Below are 24,930 nucleotides of genomic sequence, written 5' to 3'. Positions count from 1 at the left end.
TGCTTTGACATTTCATCATGAATAGACTTACTAACGAGCAACGCTTGCAAATCATTGAATTTTATTACCAAAATCAGTGTTCGGTTCGAAATGTTTTTATCGACAAATTTTGTTCAGCGATGAGGCTCATTTCTGGTTGAATGGCTACGTAAATAAGCAAAATTGCCGCATTTGGGGTGAAGAGCAACCAGAAGCCGTTCAAGAACTGCCCATGCATCCCGAAAAATGCACTGTTTGGTGTGGTTTGTACGCTGGTGGAATCATTGGACCGTATTTTTTCAAAGATGCTGTTGGACGCAACGTTACGGTGAATGGCGATCGCTATCGTTCGATGCTAACAAACTTTTTGTTGCCAAAAATGGAAGAACTGAACTTGGTTGACATGTGGTTTCAACAAGATGGCGCTACATGCCACACAGCTCGCGATTCTATGGCCATTTTGAGGGAAAACTTCGGACAACAATTCATCTCAAGAAATGGACCCGTAAGTTGGCCACCAAGATCATGCGATTTAACGCCTTTAGACTATTTTTTGTGGGGCTACGTCAAGTCTAAAGTCTACAGAAATAAGCCAGCAACTATTCCAGCTTTGGAAGACAACATTTCCGAAGAAATTCGGGCTATTCCGGCCGAAATGCTCGAAAAAGTTGCCCAAAATTGGACTTTCCGAATGGACCACCTAAGACGCAGCCGCGGTCAACATTTAAATGAAATTATCTTCAAAAAGTAAATGTCATGAACCAATCTAACGTTTCAAATAAAGAACCGATGAGATTTTGCAAACTTTATGCGTTTTTTTTTAAAAAAAAGTTATCAAGCTCTTAAAAAATCACCCTTTACATACGAAAGTACAGGACAGCCAATATGCCATTTATTCTAATCAAAGCGGTCGGTGGGTCAGGACAATCTGTTTGTCGTAATATTTCATCATTTGTGGTGCTTGCGGCCTGAGCTGAGAGTATCATTTGTCATGTGTGTTATATAATGAAGGTCACATGGTTCATGTAAAGGATTTGGAGTTTTTATAGCACTTTAATATTTTTATTATATTTCCGCCGTTTTTGTTACATAGCAGTATATAATTTTCAAAATACAGCATTTCATTCTAAATGTGAACCGAAAGAATTAAAGAATTGTAAACTAGATTAGTTATTATAAGAAGGCTTCTCTTATGACCAATTTTAAACTCAAGTTTTTTATCTATACATTCGAAAAAACGCAACTTTTAACTTCCACGCCAAAATGTAGGCAACCTTTGGATAGCTATTTTCGAGCTTGGAATACTTTTTGGCGCACATTTTTAAATGAAAAAAAAATTTTTTTTCAATTTAATTCTAATTTTTGTATCAACTTTTTTAATTAAAAATGTTTTTTTTGTTTTGCATTTCAACACAACGCTATAACTTATAATTATGTCCTTCTAGTTTTACTTAATAATAAAAACTTAATCATACTTAGTAATTAAATATAAATTATTCTAATACTTATTTCAGAAATTAATACGAAATTATATAAGCAAACTTTTACTATTTTAATATCCATTTCCCTTACAGTGTCATGCAGTACAGTTACTGTGACGAAATGTCAAGCCGCCTTAAGGACACTGCAAGCCTTTCAGTTCTTTCGTCCAACCTGCCTTTGCAAAGAACCCGGCATGGATCCGGATTGTAATCATTTTCGTGATTTTCTCTTCGATCATCCATGTGGTTTCGTGCTCAAGAAAGGTGAGTCTAACTTATTACTAAAATTTTTATACTCTTGCAACATGGTGCTACGGAATATAATATTTTTTCCTCCTAACGGTTGTAAAATCAAAAACGAGGCTAATTAATTCTCAAGGTGTCTAACAAGGCCATAATTTTTTTCTGTGGTTTTTTACTAGTTCTGCTGTATAATAGAGTATTGAAATCTATTGCAACAGAGTCTAAAATAATAAGAAAACTACTCTCTACGACAATCATCATGACAAAAGTATCACTGAAAATAGTATCTGGCCTAGTAAAGCACAATCACTTCTCTAAAATCTGCCTTGCTCCCATTCTAAGCAAACTTTGCTTTCCTTTTATTAAATACCCGATTAGCTTAGATACTTATACGCAATTAATTCGACGCCTCATTACATTCCTACAAATGCGCACGCTTAAAGTCACACACACACAAACACATAAAGGCGCTTTTGGCTGCGCAGACACGCCATCGCTTAGACGCACGCTGAGTCTCGACGCACTAGAGCAGCCGAGCAGCCGAGCAAAACACAATAAATTTCCCTAGAAACTCTATGTTGCCAGCTCCTAACAGCAAAGTACAACAATAAAAACAACAACAACAAAGGCAAAGAATGAATGAATGGAGGCAGCGGGGCAGTAAATGCGGCAGTACAACAACAATACAGCGGCTTAAGACGACATTTGTACACTCGCATCTCGTATCTGCGAAAGTTGGGAAGATTTATTGTTATTACAAAGTGAAGCAGCGCACTTCAATCATGCGGTGAATTATGCAGCAACAAATTGTAATTTATAAAGTGGAAACTCATGAGGATTCTGCGCCGCCACTTTGCGGCGAGACACTCTGCAACGCGCCAACTCGGCGCATAAGCGAAACAGTGAACGAGGCAGATTGCTAGCTTTATACGCACTGCAGACAGACAGATGGATGCATACAACACTCACACACACACACTGGCCCATACGATAAATGAGCGCCGAAGAAGACAAGGAAATTGAGTAAAGTGCACCTTAAGTAACTTATCCGTATTTTTTATTAGCCTGAAGTGCTCTATTTCTGTTGCATACTTACCGGCGCTTGCCGAGGTGTGAGTGCAGGCGCTGAAACAAAGGTTGTTGAGCATATAGAGTGCAAGCAAATCACTTTCGTTGCAACTACATATCTGTATATATTTGCGTGTGTGTGCCTTGTAGCTTGTCGCTTTCACCTGCAACGTGACAATACGCTCATTTATAGCGTCTCATCCGATTGCAGCACAGTCAGCAGAGTAATGTGGCACTCAAGTACCGCCACACATGAAGTTCGCTCGTAACGCAGTTACAGACAGATGCTTAGTAGCCATGTATGATAAGATAGTGGCGGTAGGTTACGGTGGCAACTGTAACATTTCACACAAAGACTGCGTATTGTGGCTGCAACAAGCGTTGTAAGTGCCGCAAGTGAAACAAAAGCTTGATGGCAGGAATGTGGAGGTAGACAAAAGGATTGCAGTGCAGCGTACAGTCGTGTGACGCACAGTGGTTGTGTGTATGTGTTTGAACAGAGAATGTATGGTCATATGTTTGTTGCAGCAGCATGTGAGCGTAGTTACTTACATACATATGTACAACTTGGGTGAAGTTCATAAAGGCAGACACAAATATAGTCGCATACAAAAAATGCTAATTTCGAGATATTTTTATTAAAACAGTATGAAGAATTGTACTCTTAATATATAATTCCTATTGTAGTACTATTTCTGTAAAACTTTGAATGTCATACTAAGTGATTTAAAAAAGTTGTTCATAAATAATGGCTGATCTATTTTGATGTTCCCTATTTTATTAAAGAAAAAACACAGAAACATCAATTTTAATGTGGAATGTTTTATATCATTTGAAAGAACATTCATTTTCATTTATTCTTCGAAAATTATTATTTTCAAATGTTGGTCGCAGCTACGTCTCAGATGGTCGATCCGATGACGAGCATTTTGACTAATAACGGGCGAATGACGCTCGTGCTGTTTTGCTCTAAATCCTGAATCGAAATGGAATTCTTTGCACAGACTTCAAACTTTAAATACTCACACAGGAAAAGGTCTAACGGTAGGTGACATCATACGATCTTGGTGGCCAATCGACTTTCCCAAAATGTGACATTATCTGCTCACCGATGTATTCTCTCAATAAATCTATTGACTGATGGGATGTATGGGAAGTAACGCCGTCTTGTTGAAACCAAATGTCGCTGAGAGCACGGGCATCAAATAGTCGGTTATCATGGCTCAATAACGGTCGTTATTGACGAGCACGTTCTCACTCATCATTTTTGAAGAATTATATTTGGACCAATGATTCCACCGGCCCACAAACCTCCTCAATCTCGACTTAACCTAGTCAAGATTAGTAAGAGAGAACATATTAATTATTGACAATTTTAATTTAATTTTCGAGCTCTTCATTATCGAAAGTTTCAAACTCGACCCGTCTACTAAAATAATAGCAAGTAATAGATGCCGGTCAGAGTCTTTTAGAGCTTGCAGAAAGAAAGTAATTAAGAACTGAAACTGCAGATCGCCCTCCTAAGAAGAGATCTACCAGATCTTCCGAATGAAACTAACAAAAATGTTATCTAGCCATCGATTCGCGCTGACAACTAAATATGTAGTAGTTAACTTGAAAAACTTATACTGTGTCTATAATTATATTTTATTGATTTATGAATCAAACCAACTTTTGTAATACAGGTCTTATCTACCAAAGATCTACAATAAGCCGTATTCGAGTTAAGGCATTTCGAATCTACCGGCATAAATGCTAGTCGGATGGGACAAAACCTGGGCTATAAGGAGGATGAGGCAACACTTTTCAGCTACTATTTTCAACTGCTTTTTAGCCGATCATCCTACATGAGGTCGAACGTTGTCAAGAAGGAATGTTATTGTCTCGTGTCTAGTATAAAGTTAATGAATTTTTCGGCCACTGCTTACTTCAATTCGATGAGTTGTTTTCAGTAGCATTTCCCATTAATGGTTAAGTCCGGTTTTAGAAGCTCGTAATACATCATGCAAGAGCTTTTTTACGCTTTAGGGTAGTCGTAAAGAATACATTTTTCATCACCAGTCACAATCCGATGCAAAAAACTACTTTTCTTCTGACAAGCAGAATCGTTTCAAGGGGTCTGGGTCTCAATTCATATGACATTAAATTTTTTGTTTGCTTTAGGAACGTATTGAAATCACTATTTGAGTGATTCCCTTGACTTGACTTTCCTGGCTCATATTCAAACTTTTTGGGCGAACATGAAACTTTCAGACCTTTTAGCCATAATCACCACTTTTATGTGGTGCAAACCACTTTTAGCAAGTTTGCTCAGCTAGAGCATGTTCAGCACAAATTCCTGCATTGCATTAACTTTCGACGGAGGTTTTCTTCATGTTAAAATAATGAAGAATAACTATGTATATAGCTAATAATAATGGAAAACTGGATTTTCCCTGTAAAACTTCTAATTTCACAATAATGAATACTGTTATATAATATTTAGACACTTATTTGGTTAGTCAAGTTTTGAAATTTTTAAAGTGTGACTTGCGCTTTTGAGCGCCTTGAATCACTTCACTACCGTTATTACTAGCCAACATTAATGAATATCATTTATGTACATATGCTTATATAAGAGTCCTTTTTTCCTTTATTTTACAAGTAGAAAGAAATCCCTACTTACTAACCTACTAAGCCAATACTCCGAATGCTCACACCAGAATGTTAGTACCAGTACACGAAGATAACGATTTTTCTGCTTAATTCGATTTTGGTCTCTGCCAGCATTACGCAATTTTACATTTTCCATATAAAACCAGCTACAACAATATATATAGTACAATAAATGCTCAAGCAGGTGTGTGTCTGTGGTTGTGGAAAGAAGGATATGTGTGGCAAAAAAGCTCAAGTGCCTCAAAGTAATTTCCGCCTAATGGCTCTCCAGCTACGTCGTAAGTGTGCGGCAACAGACGGCACTAACACATATGCCTCACTATAAAATGACAATCTTCTTCAGTAACAAATTCATAGTTGAGAGTACGTGTGTGTGTATACTGTTTTAAAGAAAATGAAATTGCCAAGGGCCAACTAGCATATATATATGTGTGTGTGCATTTGAGTTGGGTTGATGTGTAAAAGATTTCCTTATAGCCAAAAGAGTTGTGTGCTCAACTCTTAAATTCACTTTGAAGAGAAAGTCAAGCAGTTCTGGCGAAAGATGCTTGTAAATATTTGTTGTTGTATACTATACAGTTTAAATGCATATAAATTATATTGTATGTATATAAGCACGTATTACATATTGTATAATTTAATAATTTACAATCTATTTGCTTGTTAATTGCAGCCGAAAAGGATCCATATCCCATAGATGCATTGCCCACGTGCAATCACGCACTGTCTGTGTGTCAACAGGAGCGTAAATGCCTCAAGCTTTTCGAGGACTTCAAGGCACATTGTAAGGTGCGAGACAATAAATGCAAAATGGAGAACAGGTAATTGAATGAAAATCGATCACATTTATTACGAAGAAAGCGGTGAAGAAAGAGACTTCAATTTTAATTACAGTATTAAGTTGAACTCAAAAATAATGAAGTTGGAATGTTGACAAGAACATTGCGTTGTTCTCAAACTAAAGAAAATGTATATACTTGTATGCAGCAGATAGAGCAATAGTAATCATATAAATGTATAGGCGACATTACTTTCGATTAGAGTTTCCATTAGGGCTTACGTCACCTAGAGTTCATCTCAATTGTTGGAGTGCCGAGCAAGGGCTTAGAAATTTAGTTGAGTTGTGTACACTGTATAGTAATTACTTGAATTATGGGTAGAATAATAGGCGTACTCGCTGATTTGGGTACTGCACTGCTCATGAAAAAATTTCTTCCCAAAATTCAGTAGATGTGCTGTGAGGGCTTCAAACACATCCCATTTCCAACTGAAAATCTTCTTAAAAAGGAGATCAGACTTAAGAATGCTCCTAAAAAGGAACTTTTATCCCACTCCTCACATCATGTAAGCATATTTTTGCATAAATCACACCATCGGTGTTCACAAATTTTCTTTTCTCAACCTCTATTATGTCGTTGCTCTTTCCTTCTCAATATAAAAGTGTCGCTACGTCTCTGCTCAGAGTTTTCAAAAAGAATTTGTCCTGCAATCCTTTTGAAATGGCTAATGGTCTGGGCACCGGGATCTGTTGCGCGGATCTAGATCTCAGGTGACCCCTCAAGCTGACAAAATATTGCAGTGTCATTCTGGCAGAATCTTTGAAATTTTTGTTAAGAAAGCTGCTGAGGCATCTAACAACCTAGGGAATGACAGGATGACAATGCGTCAGAGAATGTTCATAGATACATAAAGGTATTAGATAGCGTGGCTGCCGGATAACAGCTGCATACATATTGGGTTCCAGGTCACAAGGATGCCCCGGGGAGCGAAATAGCTGATGAGATTGCCAAAAGCGGCATCCACTTGACTACCGACCAACTCAGGCAGTACGCAAGTCGTTAAAATCGAAATTCGTCTCACAGACGAATAAGGTTGAATCAGAATGTCTTAGGGCATGCAAGATCGCCAAGATCATTGCAAGGGAGCGGAAGGAAAACATGCAAGCTTTCTACGAACACGATCTCGGAAAGATTGTCGGACGGTTGTCAGTCTAGTCACTAAACTAGAATGTGCAAGGAAGTAGGTATGATGCGAGACACCATTCTCTAATTATGTTCGGCCTTAGCTAGAACAGGGCTTAATTGGAGATTCGAAGTGTAGCTACAGAGAGGAGGTCTTTCTCTTCCTCTACTTCCACCAGCGGGTACTTCGTCGAATTCTTTCTGAGCTGGAGTGTTTACGTCCATTTGTACACCAAGACCTAACCAGCGGAGCCGCTGTCTCTTAAGTCGCAGAACTGTGTCAATTTCAAAATTGTCTTTGGAGGAACTTTTGTAGACTTTCCCAGGCTGTATAAGCATATTTTATTATTCGAGGCTGAACAACTGAGTTTAACATATTTTTTTTTTCCAACTTAAAACTGTAGCTAGGAGTTACTCGAACTTTTCAAGAACAATTTGAGCGTTCGTTAGTTATATAAACTACTACAATGATCATGAATCTCACTTATAGGATATCTGACACAACTACCATTATCTACTGTAATCTGGTCAACTCTTGCTTCTGCAACACGATGCATTTAGAATTCAAACTCCAAAAATGTCATATGTATCAAAATGTTTTATCTCAAACTCTATTAATATCACAAAGTTCGACACTTATTAGTTTTGCATATCAACAAAACTTATCACATTCAAACTTTTGCACGACCGTCTGGCAGATAACAGTGCTGGCAAACAAACTACAATAAGTTCAATCAGCTTGCTTTGTTCTGCCAATGGCGCCGCCGACTTAATTAAATCTATCGCCATTCGATGTCAACAAGCCGCAGTTAATTAGCTCACCCAACGGCACTGCTGCCATACTTCAAACCCGCCCGCTGCTCCAGCACTACACGCACTTCGCACCGCCATTCATGTGGCAGCAAGTCGCTGCACTACTCAACAACTATTAAAATCAATTATTATCATCGATAATGAATTCTACATAATTAATAGCCGGGGTAGTGCCAACAGCTGTGCGAGAGCACATGCATACACATACACCAACCGAGGTACGAGTACAATGCAAGGCGCCAGCAGCCCCACTCCGTGCTTGTTTCAGTGTTCAATACTCTGCTATCTGCATACTTTCCTTTCTTCGACGCTTTTCGGCGCTGCACCCACATTCGCACCCGAGCATGTGCACAGGGCAAAATAAAGTTTCCGAGTTCATAACTGAGTTCACTAGCACTTTGCAGATGCCACGGAGGTCCCTCAGCAACTTGCCATTTACATTGAATGTTGCGCTGCAGACATTGCATGCAACATAATACTGGCAATGCGGAGGGGAAGACTGAATAATTTATTGTATATACAGTGCTTGTATGTGCGCGAGATCCATTGTAAGTCAATGGGTGTAAGTATGTATTTGAGACCTTCTCGACTTTAGGTTTGTACGCTTACGCTCTCCGGTACGCACACATTCACACACACACACATCCCCTGGCGCATAAAAACTTATAGCCAGCGCAACCCCTTGCATTCAGTTCTAATTGAAATTTGATTGGAAAGAACGCCGGCTAACCTCAGACCACAACAAAGTGGCGATTGCGTCGCAGAGCCAAATGGAAAAAGTTGTGCTGAAAAAAACGCTCGGCAAATTTGGTCACTAAAGTCATATAAGTAAAGGAAGTGGCAGGCAGGCAGACAAGAAGGGTGGCTCGGCTGCAGTTGCAAGAGTGAAAGTTCTTTTGGGTTTGTATGTTTGCATCTGTAGGTGTGTGTGTATGTAGTCGTGTTTGGCAGTTATGAAAAAGTTTTGCTGCCCTCAATTACGAGTGAATCGTTTTATTGCCGCAACTTACTCGAGCTCGAGTGCATCATATTTGAATAGTTGGACAAATTGGTGCTGAGAAATATTCTTCTAAATATGATATATCGGGGTGTGTTTGACTCCACAGCGGTAAATAAAAAAGGCTCTTGCGGACAGAGCACAAAAGCAAGTAAAATTAGAAGTGAATGAAAAATACAAAAACTTCTTTTTATTCGAATAACAAGAAATAAAAAAAGTTTGTGGGTATTCAATAAATTTTCTCATCCGCACATATTGGTAAAAAGAAAATTTAACTGGAGTTTGTAAGAATCTTCAAATTGTAACTACACTTCTTTTTATAAAGATTATGGTTAATTATACTTTTTTGATTTTGGATAAGTGCAGACGATGTTGTCGCCGTCCATACCTCTGCACTGTATAGCAAGATGGGAATAATGAGTGACTTATAGAGTTCGGTCTTTGTTCGTCTCGAGAAGACTTTACTTCTCAATTGCCTACTCAGTCCGAAGTAGCACCTGTTGGCCAGAATTAGATTTCGAGGTTGACATAGTTATTGGTATTAATACTGGTTCCAAGCTAAACGAAATTATCTACGACTTCGAAGTTATGACTGTCAACAGTGACGTGAGAGCCAAGTCGTGAGTACGACGACTGTTTGTTTGATGCCAGCAGATATTTCGTCTCGCCCTAGTTCACTACCAGACCGATTGGCATCGCTTCCTTATCCAGTCTGGATACCAGTCGTCTTGTCTGAAACCTCGTTTGGTAACGAACGACTCGGGAAAGTCCTTCCCGAATCTGACGAAGCTTTTGGTATTGCTCAACGTCAGCTTACACAGCCGTATTAGTTTTGCGCGGATTCCAAATTCAGACATCGCGCCACAAAGGCAGCTCCTATTCGTGCTGTCTAAAGCAGCTTTGAAATCGATGAAGAGATGTGTGTCGATTCTCTTTTCACGGGTCTTTTCCAAGATTTGGCGCATGGTGAGCTGACTAGATAAGTTATTGATTTTCCAGAACTAAAGACACGCTGTTAAGGTCCAATCGGTTTGTTGACGGTGGGCTTTAATCTTGCACACAATACGCTAGATAGAACCTTATATGCGATGTTGAGGACACGGTAGTTGGCGCCGGTCGTGGTGTCTCCCTTTTTGTGGATTTGACAGAACACATTTGTTTTTTTTTTCGGATGGGGAATGATATTCGAACTTTTTTATGGGCAGCCAATGGAAAGTCCGGTCCATCGTCATCGATTGGGGAAATGGGGTCACCATCTTTTTGGTGTTATGCTTTTACTGCCATTCAGCAGCTGAAGAAGTGTTTCTGCCACAATTTTAGTATGCTCTGGGTCTTCAAACCCTCTATTAGTCGCCGCAGCTTTTCGTAGAAGTTTCAATTATTACCCCCGTCGTCAGCTTATCAAGCGCTCCGTATTCACGCATTTCGCATTTTCTTTTTATTTGTCTGCAAATGCGTTTCGCTTCCCTCTTCAACCCTCGGTATCTGTATCATCCGTCTCCAGGGTCTACAGGTGTGCACTTATTACAGAAAGTTCCAGCTATATATAATGAGGAGATAGGTGTGCTTTTGGCATCATTTCCGAATCATCTTTCCAGCGTATGGAAATGGGAATATTTGTTGCTCTTGATCCAGATAAGTGTCAACCTCTGATAATTATTGTTGTATACTTGTAGATAATTCTATACTTTTGGAATATTTGGTATGGTAGTATATCATCTCGAAACAAGCCTTATGGAACGTAGAACCTTTTACTTAGATAACGGTGATTTGGTAGTACTTTTTAATCAAACACTACACACCCTAGAGTGACGCAGTACTTAAACTTCTCGTTGAGTTTTGATTTTAAGAACGTATTTTTAATGCATAAATACAGCAAATCTTACAGTTATTATATATTTTTTATTACATAAATTTGCATATATATTAATCACTTATATTTTCTCCATCCAACACAGAGATGCTTGTCACGACTCGTGGACAAATTTACGCCTCTCGCCCATGTTCGGCTGTATCTGTCCGAATAATCATATGAAAAAACGCTGTGATCGTATATTTAATATAGTTAATCACAATCCGTGTGTGGGTAAGTTATAGAAAAAAAGCAAAAAAAAAAGCAAAAACAAAATAAAATAGTAAATCAACAAATAACGCAAAGCTATGCAAAGCAAGAAGAAAACACATAACAAGCAGCAAATAAAAGTATATTGAAGTAAAGTAAAAAAATAAGCAAATAAGCAAACAACAACTGCAAAGCAACCATTTGTCAACAGCACAGCGTAAATTGTGCAAGAGTAGCATAAAACAGTTATTTTGCAATGATTTCATTTTGGATAAGTAAAACGAACAAAAAAGAGAAAACAAGTAGTCAAAGTAAAGGAACAAATATGATTTTTGCACCGAAATCAGCAAATGAAAAACTAGCAAAAAAACGCATTGAAAAATTCGCAACAAGCGCAAACAAAAAGCAAGAAAAAAGAAAACAAAACAAGCATAAGCTATGAAATTTGGAGTAATTTGAATTGTCTCTACAAAAGAAATATGATTTTTCTAATTTTTAATTTTTGTGTGTTCCGTTTTTATTTTGCGTTTCGTGTCAACTTTTGTAACTCTAACCACTCTTGACTACCTCGTTGTTTATGATTTGTTGTTGTTTTCTATTTTTTGTTTTTTATCTGTTTTTATTACTTTTATTTCCGTTCTCCTGCGTTTGGTTCCTTTACTTTACTTCGTACTTCTTACTCATTGAATTTTTCCATACAATCGCTTCCAAGAAATAAAGTATCTTTTGAAAAGTAAACAACCAACAATCTCGCACGCTTCTGCATCAACTCAAAACTATGCGACTCAATTTAAGACTACCCACTTACTTATACTCCACTACCAATATGTAGCCTAACGAACACCGCAAAACAAAAACAAAACCAGAAAAAAGCAAAACTGCAACAGAAATTTAAAAGAAATATCTCAAATCTGGCAGTTTTGCTCACTTTCACCCCAACACACACACACGCATACGCATTCGCATCACGCTCACCGTCATCAGCCCACCAGCTCGCCACTATCTCGCCCACATTGCCATGCAAACACAAATCACTCGCTCACGCATACAAACACATACACGCGCATCTGCCGCCGCCAACAGCCAGCTCGCTAACCTTAAGTTACTATGCTTCTTCGTTCTCTGTCATTGCATCCTGCACTCTACTCACTCAATCAAAACAACTACCCCGCACCGCCGTGTCACCTGCTCACCCTAGTAACGCCTGTTCGTCCACACAAACCACGCCACCAAAGGTTTCTTGCAAGTATTCTTTGAATTTCAACTATCACCAACACACAACAGACCTGTTTGCTACTGTATTTCAATCTGCTCACCTTCGCATGCCTGCTGCATCAGTCATCTAAATTTACACTTTACGCATCTCTTTCGCTGCTTCTTCCGTATGCTCTTTACAATCTAAGCCTCTTCGCACGCTCGTTCGCTCGCTTGTTTGTTTGTTTGTAGCTAAAATACTAATACTTATATATATAAATGTATGTGTACGTGTGTTTGTTGCTTTGTCTTGTGTGTGTGTGTTGTTGTTGTAGTAATTTGTTGGCAAGCAATTGCATCTATAATTTTAGCTACACTCAGCAGCACAATTGTTGTTGCAGTTGCTGTCACTTTAACTGTTGTTGTTATTGTTGCTGCTACTGCTGTCAGTGTCACCATGACAGTGGCTGTCAGCAGCATCGTTAGACGCTGCATGTCAACATGTTGGCTCACCTTAGTACCTAAGTCAACAGCAAACACCTTTGTCACATTTAAACGCACAGAAATATTTATACACAATACATGCATACATAAGTACTATGCACATGTACATATGTATATTTATAGTTGCATGTGTGTATGTGTGGCAATTCGTCTAGTGCACTTCTCATAGTTAGCAGCTGTGATTGGTTTGCTTTTCCGCATTGCTTGACACAGCATCTTCTTGAGCATGTCTGTTTTCTTTATGCTTTTGTTGTTGTTGACGCATAGCATTCATGCCGCTGACACTTTGAGTTGTCCGCCGTGTGGGACTTTGAATTGTGAAAAAGCGGGAAATTATATACGGAAATTTACCTTTATAAATTCAGCGTTGCAATAACTCGCTTGCACAAATACACACATGCATACTTACACACGTATAGAAGGTTAGAAAATTCAGCTGTGTGTGTTTGTTTGAGGTTTGAATTCCTTTGTGGTGCAGAGTTTGCACCAGCAATGACTGTTGAAAATCTTTGCACTTAGACAAATTTTTTATTGCTGATTGTACCGAATTTAGTCAGAGCTCTGTATACATTAAGGTGTGCCAAAATATTTAAAATTAAGAAAATTATAAACAATTATAGATTTGCTAAAATTGGCAAGTGTGTTATGCTCAATTGCAGTATTTAAATATTTAAAATATATTTATTCACGATTAGTTAATAAGCACAAAGGATAAACGAATATACAGAAAACAAATAATATATTTTTTTTTTTTTTGGAGAGTTATGTTTAATTGAAATTTTGCAAAATTGCAAAATATAAAAAATTTTTCTTCAAATATTAGATGAATTTTAGATCTCGAGAAAACTAATAAGTTATTTTTTAGTTTTGTATAAAATTTAAAAGATATTCAAAAAAATTCTAAACCAAAAAATAAGATTTTTCGAATTTTCACATTAGGTGTACCCTTAAGTTATTATGATATTAAAAATTTTCCGAATAAAAGACTTGTAGCAATAATTTCTAACTAAAATCTTTTAACTAATTAAAAAAATTAGACAGTGTTGAATACGCTTTTGCTATCGAAAAGGACTGCTATTAATAAACAGAAATCGTTTACATCTTTTTAATTTAGACACTAATCTATCCTCAAACGTAAACATTGGTAGAAGGGTAGGTCGAGTGTCTATCTAATGGTGCATCTAGTCCTTTGAAAGACCCATTTGGATACCGACGGAAATAAAGCCCCTCTTCCTCTCTTCTTCTACCTGAACCTTCTGGTGCTTCTGATGGTGTTCACCAATACAAAATTTTAGTTGCGCAATCTCCGAGACATCGTCAAGAAACCCTCTACCAATAGTTGCGATAGAAAATCTTTATAGACTCCTTTTCTTCTACCTCCTAATCGCTTATACAATAGTCATGTTATGGCGAGATGGCGTCCCTAGCCTGCTCGCTTGTCTACCAATTAGACAGTGACCTGTTGCTACTACAAGTGTTCGTAAGACATTCCTTTTGCATTTCATTAGTCGACTCTTGTCTATAGCCATCGATCCACGTTTGCATATTCGTTTAGCAAATCAGGGACTAATGCCACCGCGATCCATGTGATCTTTGCTTGGAAGATACTGCAGTGATATAGTAGGCAGAAGGCGTCTACGTATTTACAGTATTAGGAACCGAATTTAAATTCAAGGTATAAGACTTCGAAAATCAGTGGTATTGGATAGAAACGAGGACTTATTAATCATCATGGAATGTCTTTTTTCACTGGCGACTATTAAAAACCATAAGAAAATATATGGTCATAGAAATCGTGAGAAAAGTTAAATTTTGAAGTACTATTTTTCAGCGGAGTTCTGATATCAATGACAACGCATGCCAACACTATGTGAACTGAAATGCCTTTTCCGATTTCAGTATTGGTTTCCTATGCTCCTGTCTGCATCGCTATTGTGTTACTTTTCACTATATACATAGCTTAATATAAAAAATGGCTTAGAAGACTTCCACATAAAATAGTATATTCTTTGAAAGGCAGAAATGATTTTTTCCTAAGTCTCCAAGCATTGAACTATTTATTTGTGTGCTACAAGACTGAAAGCTTTATGCAGCACTTAAAGTTTTATTTTCTTATTTTAGGAAGTCTTCCTTAGTAGGGTTTCTTTTTGTCCTGTAATATATGCAGATGCTTGATTGAAAATCAGAAGTTTAAAAGGTTATGCATTTCGAGGTTCCTTAATTATTTTTAAGAAGAAACACAGAAATTTTGAATTTATTGGGGAGTGTTCATTGTCGTTCGAAAGAACATTCTTTGTCATTTATATTTTGAAGATTATCTCTTTTAAATATTGACCGTGACTAGGTCTCATATGGTCCATACGTTGAGCCAATTTTCGTTGATTCGTTCGAGCATTTCGACCAGTAACTGACGAGTGACAGAAGTGAGGTTTTGCTCCAAGGCCTGAACCGAAGCGGGATTGTTCGCATAGACTAAAGTTTACATATTCCTACAGGAAAGAGCCTACAACGATGTGATATCACACGATCTTGATGGCCAATCGATAGGCACAAAACGTGAAATTCTCTCTTCAGTTCTTACACAAGCTGTACTTTGTGTGCTTTTCATTACAAATCTCGACCTGAATTGCACCAGCTTCAGTGCCAACAAGTTTTGTTTTGCAAATATTAGATTAGCTTTCCTATTGTGAATGGTTGAAATGACAAATGAAAATACATTTTTTTTTTATTGTATTTTTAAAACAAAAGATTTACTAAACATCAATGATAGTCATCTATAAAAAACTAAATTAAAGGGTAACAACAACGTTTCTAATGCGAAAACAAAGAAAGAAGGTTATAATACTACGTATGTTGCGCATGCGTCAACAGACTTATCAGCTTTGGGTTACACTACAAGTGCTGGCCGTTTGCTTAAGCATCTGATATAGTTTCTTCAATTCACTAGAGAGTAACGCTTAGCCAGTCAAAGATAGCTTTTGTATGAGTTTGTATAAATTGCAATGTCTTCCTACCAAAATTCGAAAGTTTCTATTAAAAGATGTTCATCTGGAGATAAATTTGAAGTCACTAATCAGATTGTTCTTCTGCATCATTTTTGTAGGTTAGGAAATACACTTTTGCACTTTTTACAAATTTGATTAAACGTTCTATTGTAAATATGTATTTCTGTTAAATATCGCTTATCATTATTTAGTGTATAGTAGATAATCTCCGTTGGACTCTTTCCGCTTGACGCTTCACACAGCACGCACCCATGCACAGACACTCTCTAACCAACATGAATTTCTAAAACAAACTCTATTGTATTTCGTAAATAATTTTTTGTTGTTAATTTTTCTTAAAAACCAAACCTTTTGTTCATTAATTTTGTCTTGATAATTTTGCATTTTCTCAGATTTTTTTCACATCTTTTGTTTCCGGTAGCTTTTGTTGCACTTGTCGTCGCACTGCACCAGAGCTATGCTAGCACCAAAGCAGAACCGTTTATCAAATATATTGAAATATAATACTAGTACATATATATATTACTGTACATACATATAATATAAACACAACTAAAGCGCACACCTTTTTCGCAATTTTTCATTTTCTATATCATTTTTGCATTAAACTTAATTGAATTTCCTTTGCACTAGTGTACTTACGCGCACAAGCACTGCTCTTTGTCTTTCTCTCCAACTTCTCTCTTGCAGATAGATTAATATTCTTCCCGGATGGCGCCATACCAAAATTCAAACAAAAACAAATACAAAAACAACACCACAATGGCACATCATCATCAACAGCGTCGTCGTCGTCGTCGTCGTCGAACTCATTGATAGCCGCCAATGCCACCGGTCAACAACAGCTCTCGAACAATATTGCCACCGACGAGGAGGAGGAGGACGACTATGACGATCGTATACGCGCCGAAATCTATTCAAATTATCCGCACTACCTGCACCCGCCCTCGTGGGGACTCAACAATCCGTTGGTATTGGCCTCGCACTCGCCACACACCTACGACGACGAAGATGAATCGCTGCTGGAGGTTGGTGATGATGTGGCGACGCGTGGCCGTCAAAAGACCGAACAAAAGCAACAGTGGCAGCGCCAGCAAATGACGCCGAAATCTGAGAAGGATGGACGCGGCAGTGCGGGCGCCGGCGGTGGCGCTGATGGTGATGATGTTGAGGTTTCGTTGGACACCATGAACACTGGTCGGCACTATGCCGGTGTTGGTGGTGGTGTTGGTTTTGGTTTCGGTTCGTCCGGCGCGCTTGATGAGTCCATAACGGAGCTTAGCGGCGGCGGCAGCAGCAGCGGCAGCGGCAGCAACATAATCACCATTAGTAATAGCAACCATGGCATGCACCAAATGCACGAGTATTTTGATGGTTTCACTTATACCACATCACCCGCCACGGTTTCGGCACCAGAGTCGGCACTTCCGGCACCACCGACACATCTGCACCATAACAAAAAGCACCAAAAAACTGCAATGTATGTGAGCTAGCACAAGCACTCTCTGTGTGTATGTGTGTGTCTTTATGCATATAAATACTTTGTAGATATGTATATATATTAGTATTAGGGTATGCCACTATACATACACAAGAAAAAAGCACTTACCAAAGCACAACCACAAACGCACCCACACACATATACACACTTTAGCACAAACACAACATGAGCACTCGCTGCAATGAGCACTTTGGCAACGCACCAATACAAGTACTCTACTCGGTGTATATTTGTATGTGCAGAAGTGAATGTCGAGACATTAAAATTCTATGAAATTTTAAAGTTCCCATCGTCAAATTTAATTATTCAAATGGCAAAGTGTTTAAGTTTGTAGTGGAAATATTTGAAGTGCAGAGCTAACAGTACTGCCAAAGGTTGCGACGTCGGCCACTCGAGTTCGCCGGCGAGCAAGTGGAGAAGGTTAATTTGAAGAATATTTAAAAGAGATTTGCATCCGAATATGAATATAAAGGCTGCATATATTGTACAAAAGGGTGCATTAAAATTTAAGGGAAATTCAAAAATAATATACTTTGAGGGCCAGAAACCAGATAGCACTCCCACACAGTACAGTTATTATAACCGCTTTTCGGATTTTGGGTTTCAGTTTGCATCCAATATTTAGTAAGTTCATATATTCGGAGAAGTCTTTACTGATTCGGACAGAGCTTTTGATATTACTTAGTTTATACAGCCGTATTAGTTTTGCGGGGATACCAAATTCTGACATGTCCGCATAAAGGCAGTTCCTATTCATGCTGTCAAAAGCAGCTTTAGAATTGACGAAAAGATGGTGCCTATGGATCCTCATTTCACTACTCGTGAGTATCTTCTCTGCAACAAAATAATGTTCCGAGTCAAAGCTAGGGTTTCGCAGCGTACGCATGTCTAAAACACTGAAGACGTGTCTTTGTGATCTATCTGTTTGTTCTTAACCTGTCGAAGTCGAGCGCTTCAACCCCTTGGGGATGTTTCGGCATGGAGTCTGAATTTACCGACTTTTGTGCCAAGTAAAAAAGGATATATTTGCCTACCCTGGCATTAAAGGGTCTAAGCACGATTTTGTCAACATGGCGAGGATAGGTCTCATAGAAGACATATTTGATCACATCGTTCTTATCTTCCGTCGGACTACTTAGACGGCGGTGAAGTCAGGTTTTTCTCTTACGAGGACATCAATCAGCTGGGCAGCAGCACTTTCCCAGTTAATGAACCCCACATTCCATGTGTATGTCCTTAAATCGGAATCCTTAATATGTTTTCATTTGTAGTCATCAGAAGGGTCTCAAATCCGAGGCTGTTGTGTCCTTTCCATTAGAGGTGGTGGCGGGTCCCAAGCCCAGCACACACCGTAGAGAGGGATGATTCGCCTTCTCAATTTAGCTCGCCTTCAAAAGAATGTATTTTGACAACCCAGATGATATATAAAAGAATGGTTTCTGGCCACTTCCGAGTGAATGGCGCTCTGAGAACTTTTCTTACTTGTGTGAACTTATTCACGTAGATTCATCCTGCTCTTTTAAAAAAAATAGTGCCTCCAAATTGTCGGTAAGAACGTTTGTATTACTATTTGCGTTGTTTGAAAACTTTTACGAGAATTAGCCCACTTTTCACTTAGACTTTAACCAACATAACTCAAAAAAATGTATTATAAACAAAATTAAAATTTGATTTCAAATAAAAATTTAAACAAAAAAGGAAATAAATATGAAATATAATCTTATAAATATAATGCAAATAAATGATAATTTCATAGAATTTTTTTTATCTGTTATTTCACTTCAGACTATGAATATTTGTTTACCTCACTTTAGTCACACATTATTGCCACGTTTTCATTACTAACCTCACATTTGCATTTCAGTAATTTTAAATACTTAATTAGTCTGCAAACTTATATAATTTATTTTATTTATCTCTTCTATGCTATGATGCCCTGTACATTTCTCTCACCTTTTGCACTTAAAAAAAATTGTGAAAAAATAATTAAAAATTATTAAAAAACTAGTTCAAGCACAAATTCGCACAAAAGTATACAACTTAGCGACGAAATAACCACCAGCAGAGACAAATTATCCCACCGTTCACGCACCTACAAGGGTGATAGCATGGATGAAAGAGGTAAGTGATAGCTAATTAAGAATATGAGTACGAAAGGAATATGAAATATAACATATACTATATGAAGAATACATTTTTGGTTTTAACGAAAAGTGAAATTTTTTAAAAAATTATGAAGCTTATAATGTTAGGCTTATTAATATGAAATGAAAGTGAAGAATAAAAATATAATTATATAACTTAAATAACCAGACACTCTAAATAATTAAAAGTATACACATCTTTAAAATAATACTTCATATGATGCGTTATATTTTGATGAATGCTCTGGTGAAATATCTTTCGATAATGAATTAAAATTGAATCTATTTATAAATTAAAGTAAACTCTTTTATTTTTAAGATATACTGCCGTAACGTAATTTATCCTTTTACCATAAAAGTTTATAAACTCTTGAGCAAAACTTTTGGTCAAGACCTTTGATGAACTTCTTTAATTCAGTGGAATCTAATTCGATGACCTACATATGTGTAAAGGTTGATCTCCAACTTAAAATAGCATTAAAAAAAATTATTTGTTTTTTTCATATTTTGATAGCTTAGATATTCAAAATAGACCTTATTAATGAGCAACCAGCATTTTATGAAAAAATTGGCATTTGCAGTAACCTAGAATGTTTTGGTTTTGACTACATAAAAATCGTGTCTAGTAAGACGCCTTACATACTTGTATATTTCAAGAACGCATAACTTTATGAAAGATTTTGATGTACTTTACGTACTTTTAAATATGTGTAGTTTTTAGTTTGGTGGAATCATCGATATGTATTTCTTTCAAAATGAAGCTGGTGATACAGTCACTGTCAATGGAGAGCGGTATAGACCGATGATAACCAATTTTTTATGACCGCTATTACGAGTAGAAGAAGCAATATCGCATTTACCTTTGGCAAAACGCTTGGAATTTGTCCAAGATTATTAGGCAAATTTATGTTGTCCGAAAAACTCACAATTTCTTGTTCATCAAAAAATCATATTCCCAGATGACGGCCATTTTTGTCTTAATCGTCAACTTCGTCAGCAAACAAAATGTTTGTTATTGAACGATTTTTATATTAAAAAAGTCTCACGTATCACGTCTAAACATGGACACATTGCGTGCAAAGTTTGAAGACTCATTATTTTCGATAAATAGCCCAGTCAAATGGCCGACAAGATCATGTCTCTGGGAAAGACAAAAACTTACGCTAATCAACCAGCAACACTCGAGAAGTTCAAACACAACATTCAGCGCACTATAGCCGGAAATGCTGGACCGGATAATTGAAAATTCTCGTAAAGGGATGAGATATGCGAACATTTTGTTCAAATCATATATAAATAAATGCATAAATAAAAACACACATTTTGACCGAATTTGAGTGTTTTATTTGAAAAGACTTCTTTCCTTTTGATGGTGTGAGGGCGATTTCTGCAAACAATAGTTGAGGTTATTTAGTGATCTTATTAAAGCGCGTTTAAATAGTAATATTACAATAAAGTATTTTTTATTTATTTTAGTTTCATATTTACAAACAATAAAATATGACTAACGGCATATTGCCAACAAAAACAAATATGACAACAAAGATATTTCTGGGCTTCAATTTCACACCTATAGCCAAATGGCATGCCAAGTTATGCGGCATAACCACAGACAAACTTCCAAAATGCATTTTATATAAGTTTATATATACATATACATATACATAAATGCCATATTTATTGGTAATAGAATTTCGAATATGTGTAAGCATTTCATACGATTGCTTTCACTTTTCACTGTCGTCTACCTTACATAAACTTAAACGCTCAATCATGATGTCAAATGTCAGCAACGATTCATGTTTGCCTTAAATGAAGCTGATGAACTGCCTTGGGGAAAGTAAGACAAATATATATAAGTATATATCCTTTATATATATGTTGTGCTAAATATACATAAATATTGGCATTGTATTGCATGTGTAATCACACAAATCGTTGCGTAATAATTTATTAGGACATAATCGTTGTTATGTTTGCATAGAAATGCGCATTGTGTCTGGGATTAAATAGGCCATGTCTCATTCTAGACGTGTTGTGTTGTTCTAATCCATTTAATAGGTAAATATTACAAAATATTTTCATAAATTGCTGCTGACAGATGTACAAAACAGTTGTCTACATAGTATGGATTGCCTGTGCAATAGAAGATAACACGATAGACTATTTTGAATGGAAATACAACAATTTAGATATTATCTGGTGTTATGTTGAGTGTTAGCCATCATAAATATCATATTCCTTTTATTAAAAAAAAATATTATTGAGAGGCAGACAAATCTGTTGCGATTTCTATTGCATATGGGTCAGGTTTTTGGATATCAGTTTTGGGTATATTGACACTCTTCATACCCAAAACTTAACCAAAAATTTGATCGGTCGATTCCAAAGAAATATTGAGATCCTCGGCTATCTCTCTGATGCCAACACTATGATTTTCAAGTACTGCTGCTTTAACTTATGCGATGTTATCATCATTAAAAAGTAACAGAGTTGGATGGACTCGTCTGTGGCAAGTTTTCGATAACCTCCCGACTTTCACTGGATGTTTGGTACGAAACAAATATTCGTGTTTGAGACTCCCAAAGCAATTTTGAACATTTCTAGTAGCAGTGATTTCATTGGAAGTATAAAATTTCGAGCAAACTTTAGAAAGCCTGGAACTTACAGAGGCACATTAACTCAACTAGTCAAATTACTTCTCTTATATTGATGGCTCATTCAAGCGAAACACTTTGATTTAATGAAACATGTACAGGTGACCATATCTAGGCACACAAGTACCAGTAAAAGTCGAGCATAATTTATACGCTTAAGCTGAAAATTATGTCAAACAGAGGCATGCTTCCTTAATGAACCAACAGCAACATGTGACGATAATGCATTGCTATTTTTATTGTTGTTTTTGTTGCCTTCAAATTGGTAAAACAATTTACATAGATTTTACAGACGACTAATGCCGTCAGTATGGCAGCCTCTAATATGGATTTCAAGCACAAGCCACACGAGGCTCATAACTCAGACAAGCACACGCACATGCGCAGTCATGAGTAATAAGCGCAGATGTGATGCAGGCTGCAAGTTTTCAGAATGTCCTGATTTACATACACGCAAACACGTGCGCACGTAATTCACAATCAATGCCAGTGCATCATGTGTTTATTTCCGAAATTTCCACTGCATTAACCTCTGTGCCACTGCCTGCGCTCGGCCTCTGCCTATCTCATAGTGACGCATCGTTGGTGTGGGGCATGCGACGCAATGGTCAGCGTCTCATTGCAAATTCACAAAACAATATATCTCATATTGGTGAACTGTTGCCATCGATAATGAACTGAGCTCTGAACAGAGTCGGTATAATTGTATGGCGGCTGGCTGCTACTACGGAGCAGATATGGCAACATTCTTGTCGCTGTGTTGCGGTCATTTGAATATTTTTGCAGGAAGTATTGCAATCTGTGGACATCATCATGAATTATGGAACTGATGAGCGTTTATTTTTCCAAATTTTTATGCGCTTTCTGATGTTCTGCAATGATTAAGTGAGTATATGAAGTTACATTGTGAAAGTGCAGATTTGTTTAGGGCAGTTGATTGAATGACTATGTCGAAGCAATAATAATAATAATTTTACTGCAAGACCTCATATATTCGCATTTGAATCACGAAAAATTTTTAAGAGATAAGAAATTTTTTGTTTAAAAACTGTATGAGCCTTTTTTGAGCCTTGAATTACAAATATTTAATTTTGGCTAGTCGTGAGAAAAGCTATTGTTCTAAAAACATATTTACTTATTTTGTAAACTTTAATAATACTTTTTTTTAATAGATGGCAACACTTTTGAAATAAATTTTGACCAAACGCACTTAAAGCTTTTGAATTTGGTACAAATACATATATTAAATGTTTCCTTGCTTTATAAACTTTATTGAAAATATTTTTTAAACCGATGGCAACACTTTTGAAATAAATTTGGATCAAAAGTAATGTTTTTATGCTACCTTTAAACTTGTTACCCATACATTTAACTTTTTCTATTTTGTAAACTTAATTACAACTTTTTTTTTACAGATGGCAACATTTTTTAAATAAAATTTGACCAAAAGCCCCGCTTAAAGAATTTAAATTTGGTACACATATACTAAATGTTTGCCTATTTTAAACTTTATAAAAAATATTTTTTAAGCAGGTGGCAACACTTTTAAACAATTTTTTGACCAACGGCTTAAAGTCTTTAAAATTGGTAAACATATAATAAGTGTTTGGCTATTTTATACTTTACAAAAAATATTTTTTAAACATGTGGCAACACTTTTAAAAAATTTTTTGACTTTAAATTTGGTACACATATACCAAATGTTTGGCTATTTTGTAAACTTTATTAAAAATAATATTTCTAAACAGATGGCAACACAATAAATTTTGATCAAACGCACTGCTTAAAGAATTTAAATTTGGTACACATTTATTAAATGATGTAAATTTTATTAAATATAATTTTTTAATCATATGGCAATCCTATTAAAATATATTTTTGACAAAAAATTTCCTAAAGTTTTTAAATATGGTGCCCATTTTCTATTTAGTTGTCTGGTTTTTAAATTTTATTAAGAGCAAATTTAAACTGGTTTCAACTCTCAATAATATTTATTCTCGATTGAAGAGATTTAGATAGACAACTGCTTCTATATTGATTATTTTTTATTTTTTATTTTTTTAATTAAAAATTCTAATTAATCGGCAAGATTCTAACATTTCTTTTTTCTCAAATCAACTGTGCATTGAGCCGATTAAACTAAAACGTTGGTCGGACTTTTGCTCAGTTCTTTATAGTGTACGTTTAGTTCTTTATAGTGGGTATACAATCCCCGAGTGTGACGGAAATTTGTTACGTCGCACAATTTCGTTGCAGTTGATTCATTTTACTGCAGCACTTCAACATTCCAAAAACTAACGCATTTTTCGTTTTGAGAAAAACTTAATTTTTTTATTTAACTATCATATTTTGGTGACTTATCGCCAAACCCTCGAATTTGTATAGAGAAATATTTATGAATTATGCCAACTTTTGCCTCCGCAGCTTGGCGACTGGCTTTGCAATCCCTGAAGCTACATTTATTCAAGCCCATATTAACAGCTTTTCCATAAAGCCAATAAAACGCAGTATGTTTTTCAAGCGGGCGAGAAGCGAAAACGCAAATATTGTTTTAGTTAAAATTGCTAGCAAACGAAACAAAATTTAAATGACCTTTGGGAGCTCCATTTGTACGACAAATGCGAAAACTTCAGCTGAGTACACTGCCGACACAATGCCGTTATGGA

At 36.7% G+C, this 24,930-nt stretch overlaps 1 protein-coding gene across 4 annotated transcripts in view; it reads left to right on the top strand.

The window, feature by feature from the left end:
• LOC115066118 (uncharacterized) overlaps positions 1-24,930 on the top strand; it is a 271,428-nt gene that overhangs the window by 193,254 nt on the left and 53,244 nt on the right. For 2 of the 4 annotated variants that reach the window (XM_049449527.1, XM_049449526.1), the window contains 5 exons: positions 1,554-1,724; positions 6,100-6,247; positions 11,156-11,283; positions 16,653-17,442; positions 19,472-19,584. In XM_049449527.1, coding sequence (XP_049305484.1) covers positions 1,554-1,724; positions 6,100-6,247; positions 11,156-11,283; positions 16,653-17,442; positions 19,472-19,584 — 1,350 coding nt within the window. The remainder of the gene's footprint in view (positions 1-1,553; positions 1,725-6,099; positions 6,248-11,155; positions 11,284-16,652; positions 17,443-19,471; positions 19,585-24,930) is intronic. The other 2 variants (XM_049449529.1, XM_049449528.1) reach the window with 1 other exon arrangement.

This window comes from Bactrocera dorsalis, chromosome 2 (genome assembly GCF_023373825.1).
Source record: "Bactrocera dorsalis isolate Fly_Bdor chromosome 2, ASM2337382v1, whole genome shotgun sequence".
NCBI lineage: Eukaryota > Metazoa > Arthropoda > Insecta > Diptera > Tephritidae > Bactrocera > Bactrocera dorsalis.
The sequence above is the reverse complement of the archived record's forward strand: the minus strand, read 5'-3'. Positions and strand labels throughout refer to the sequence as shown.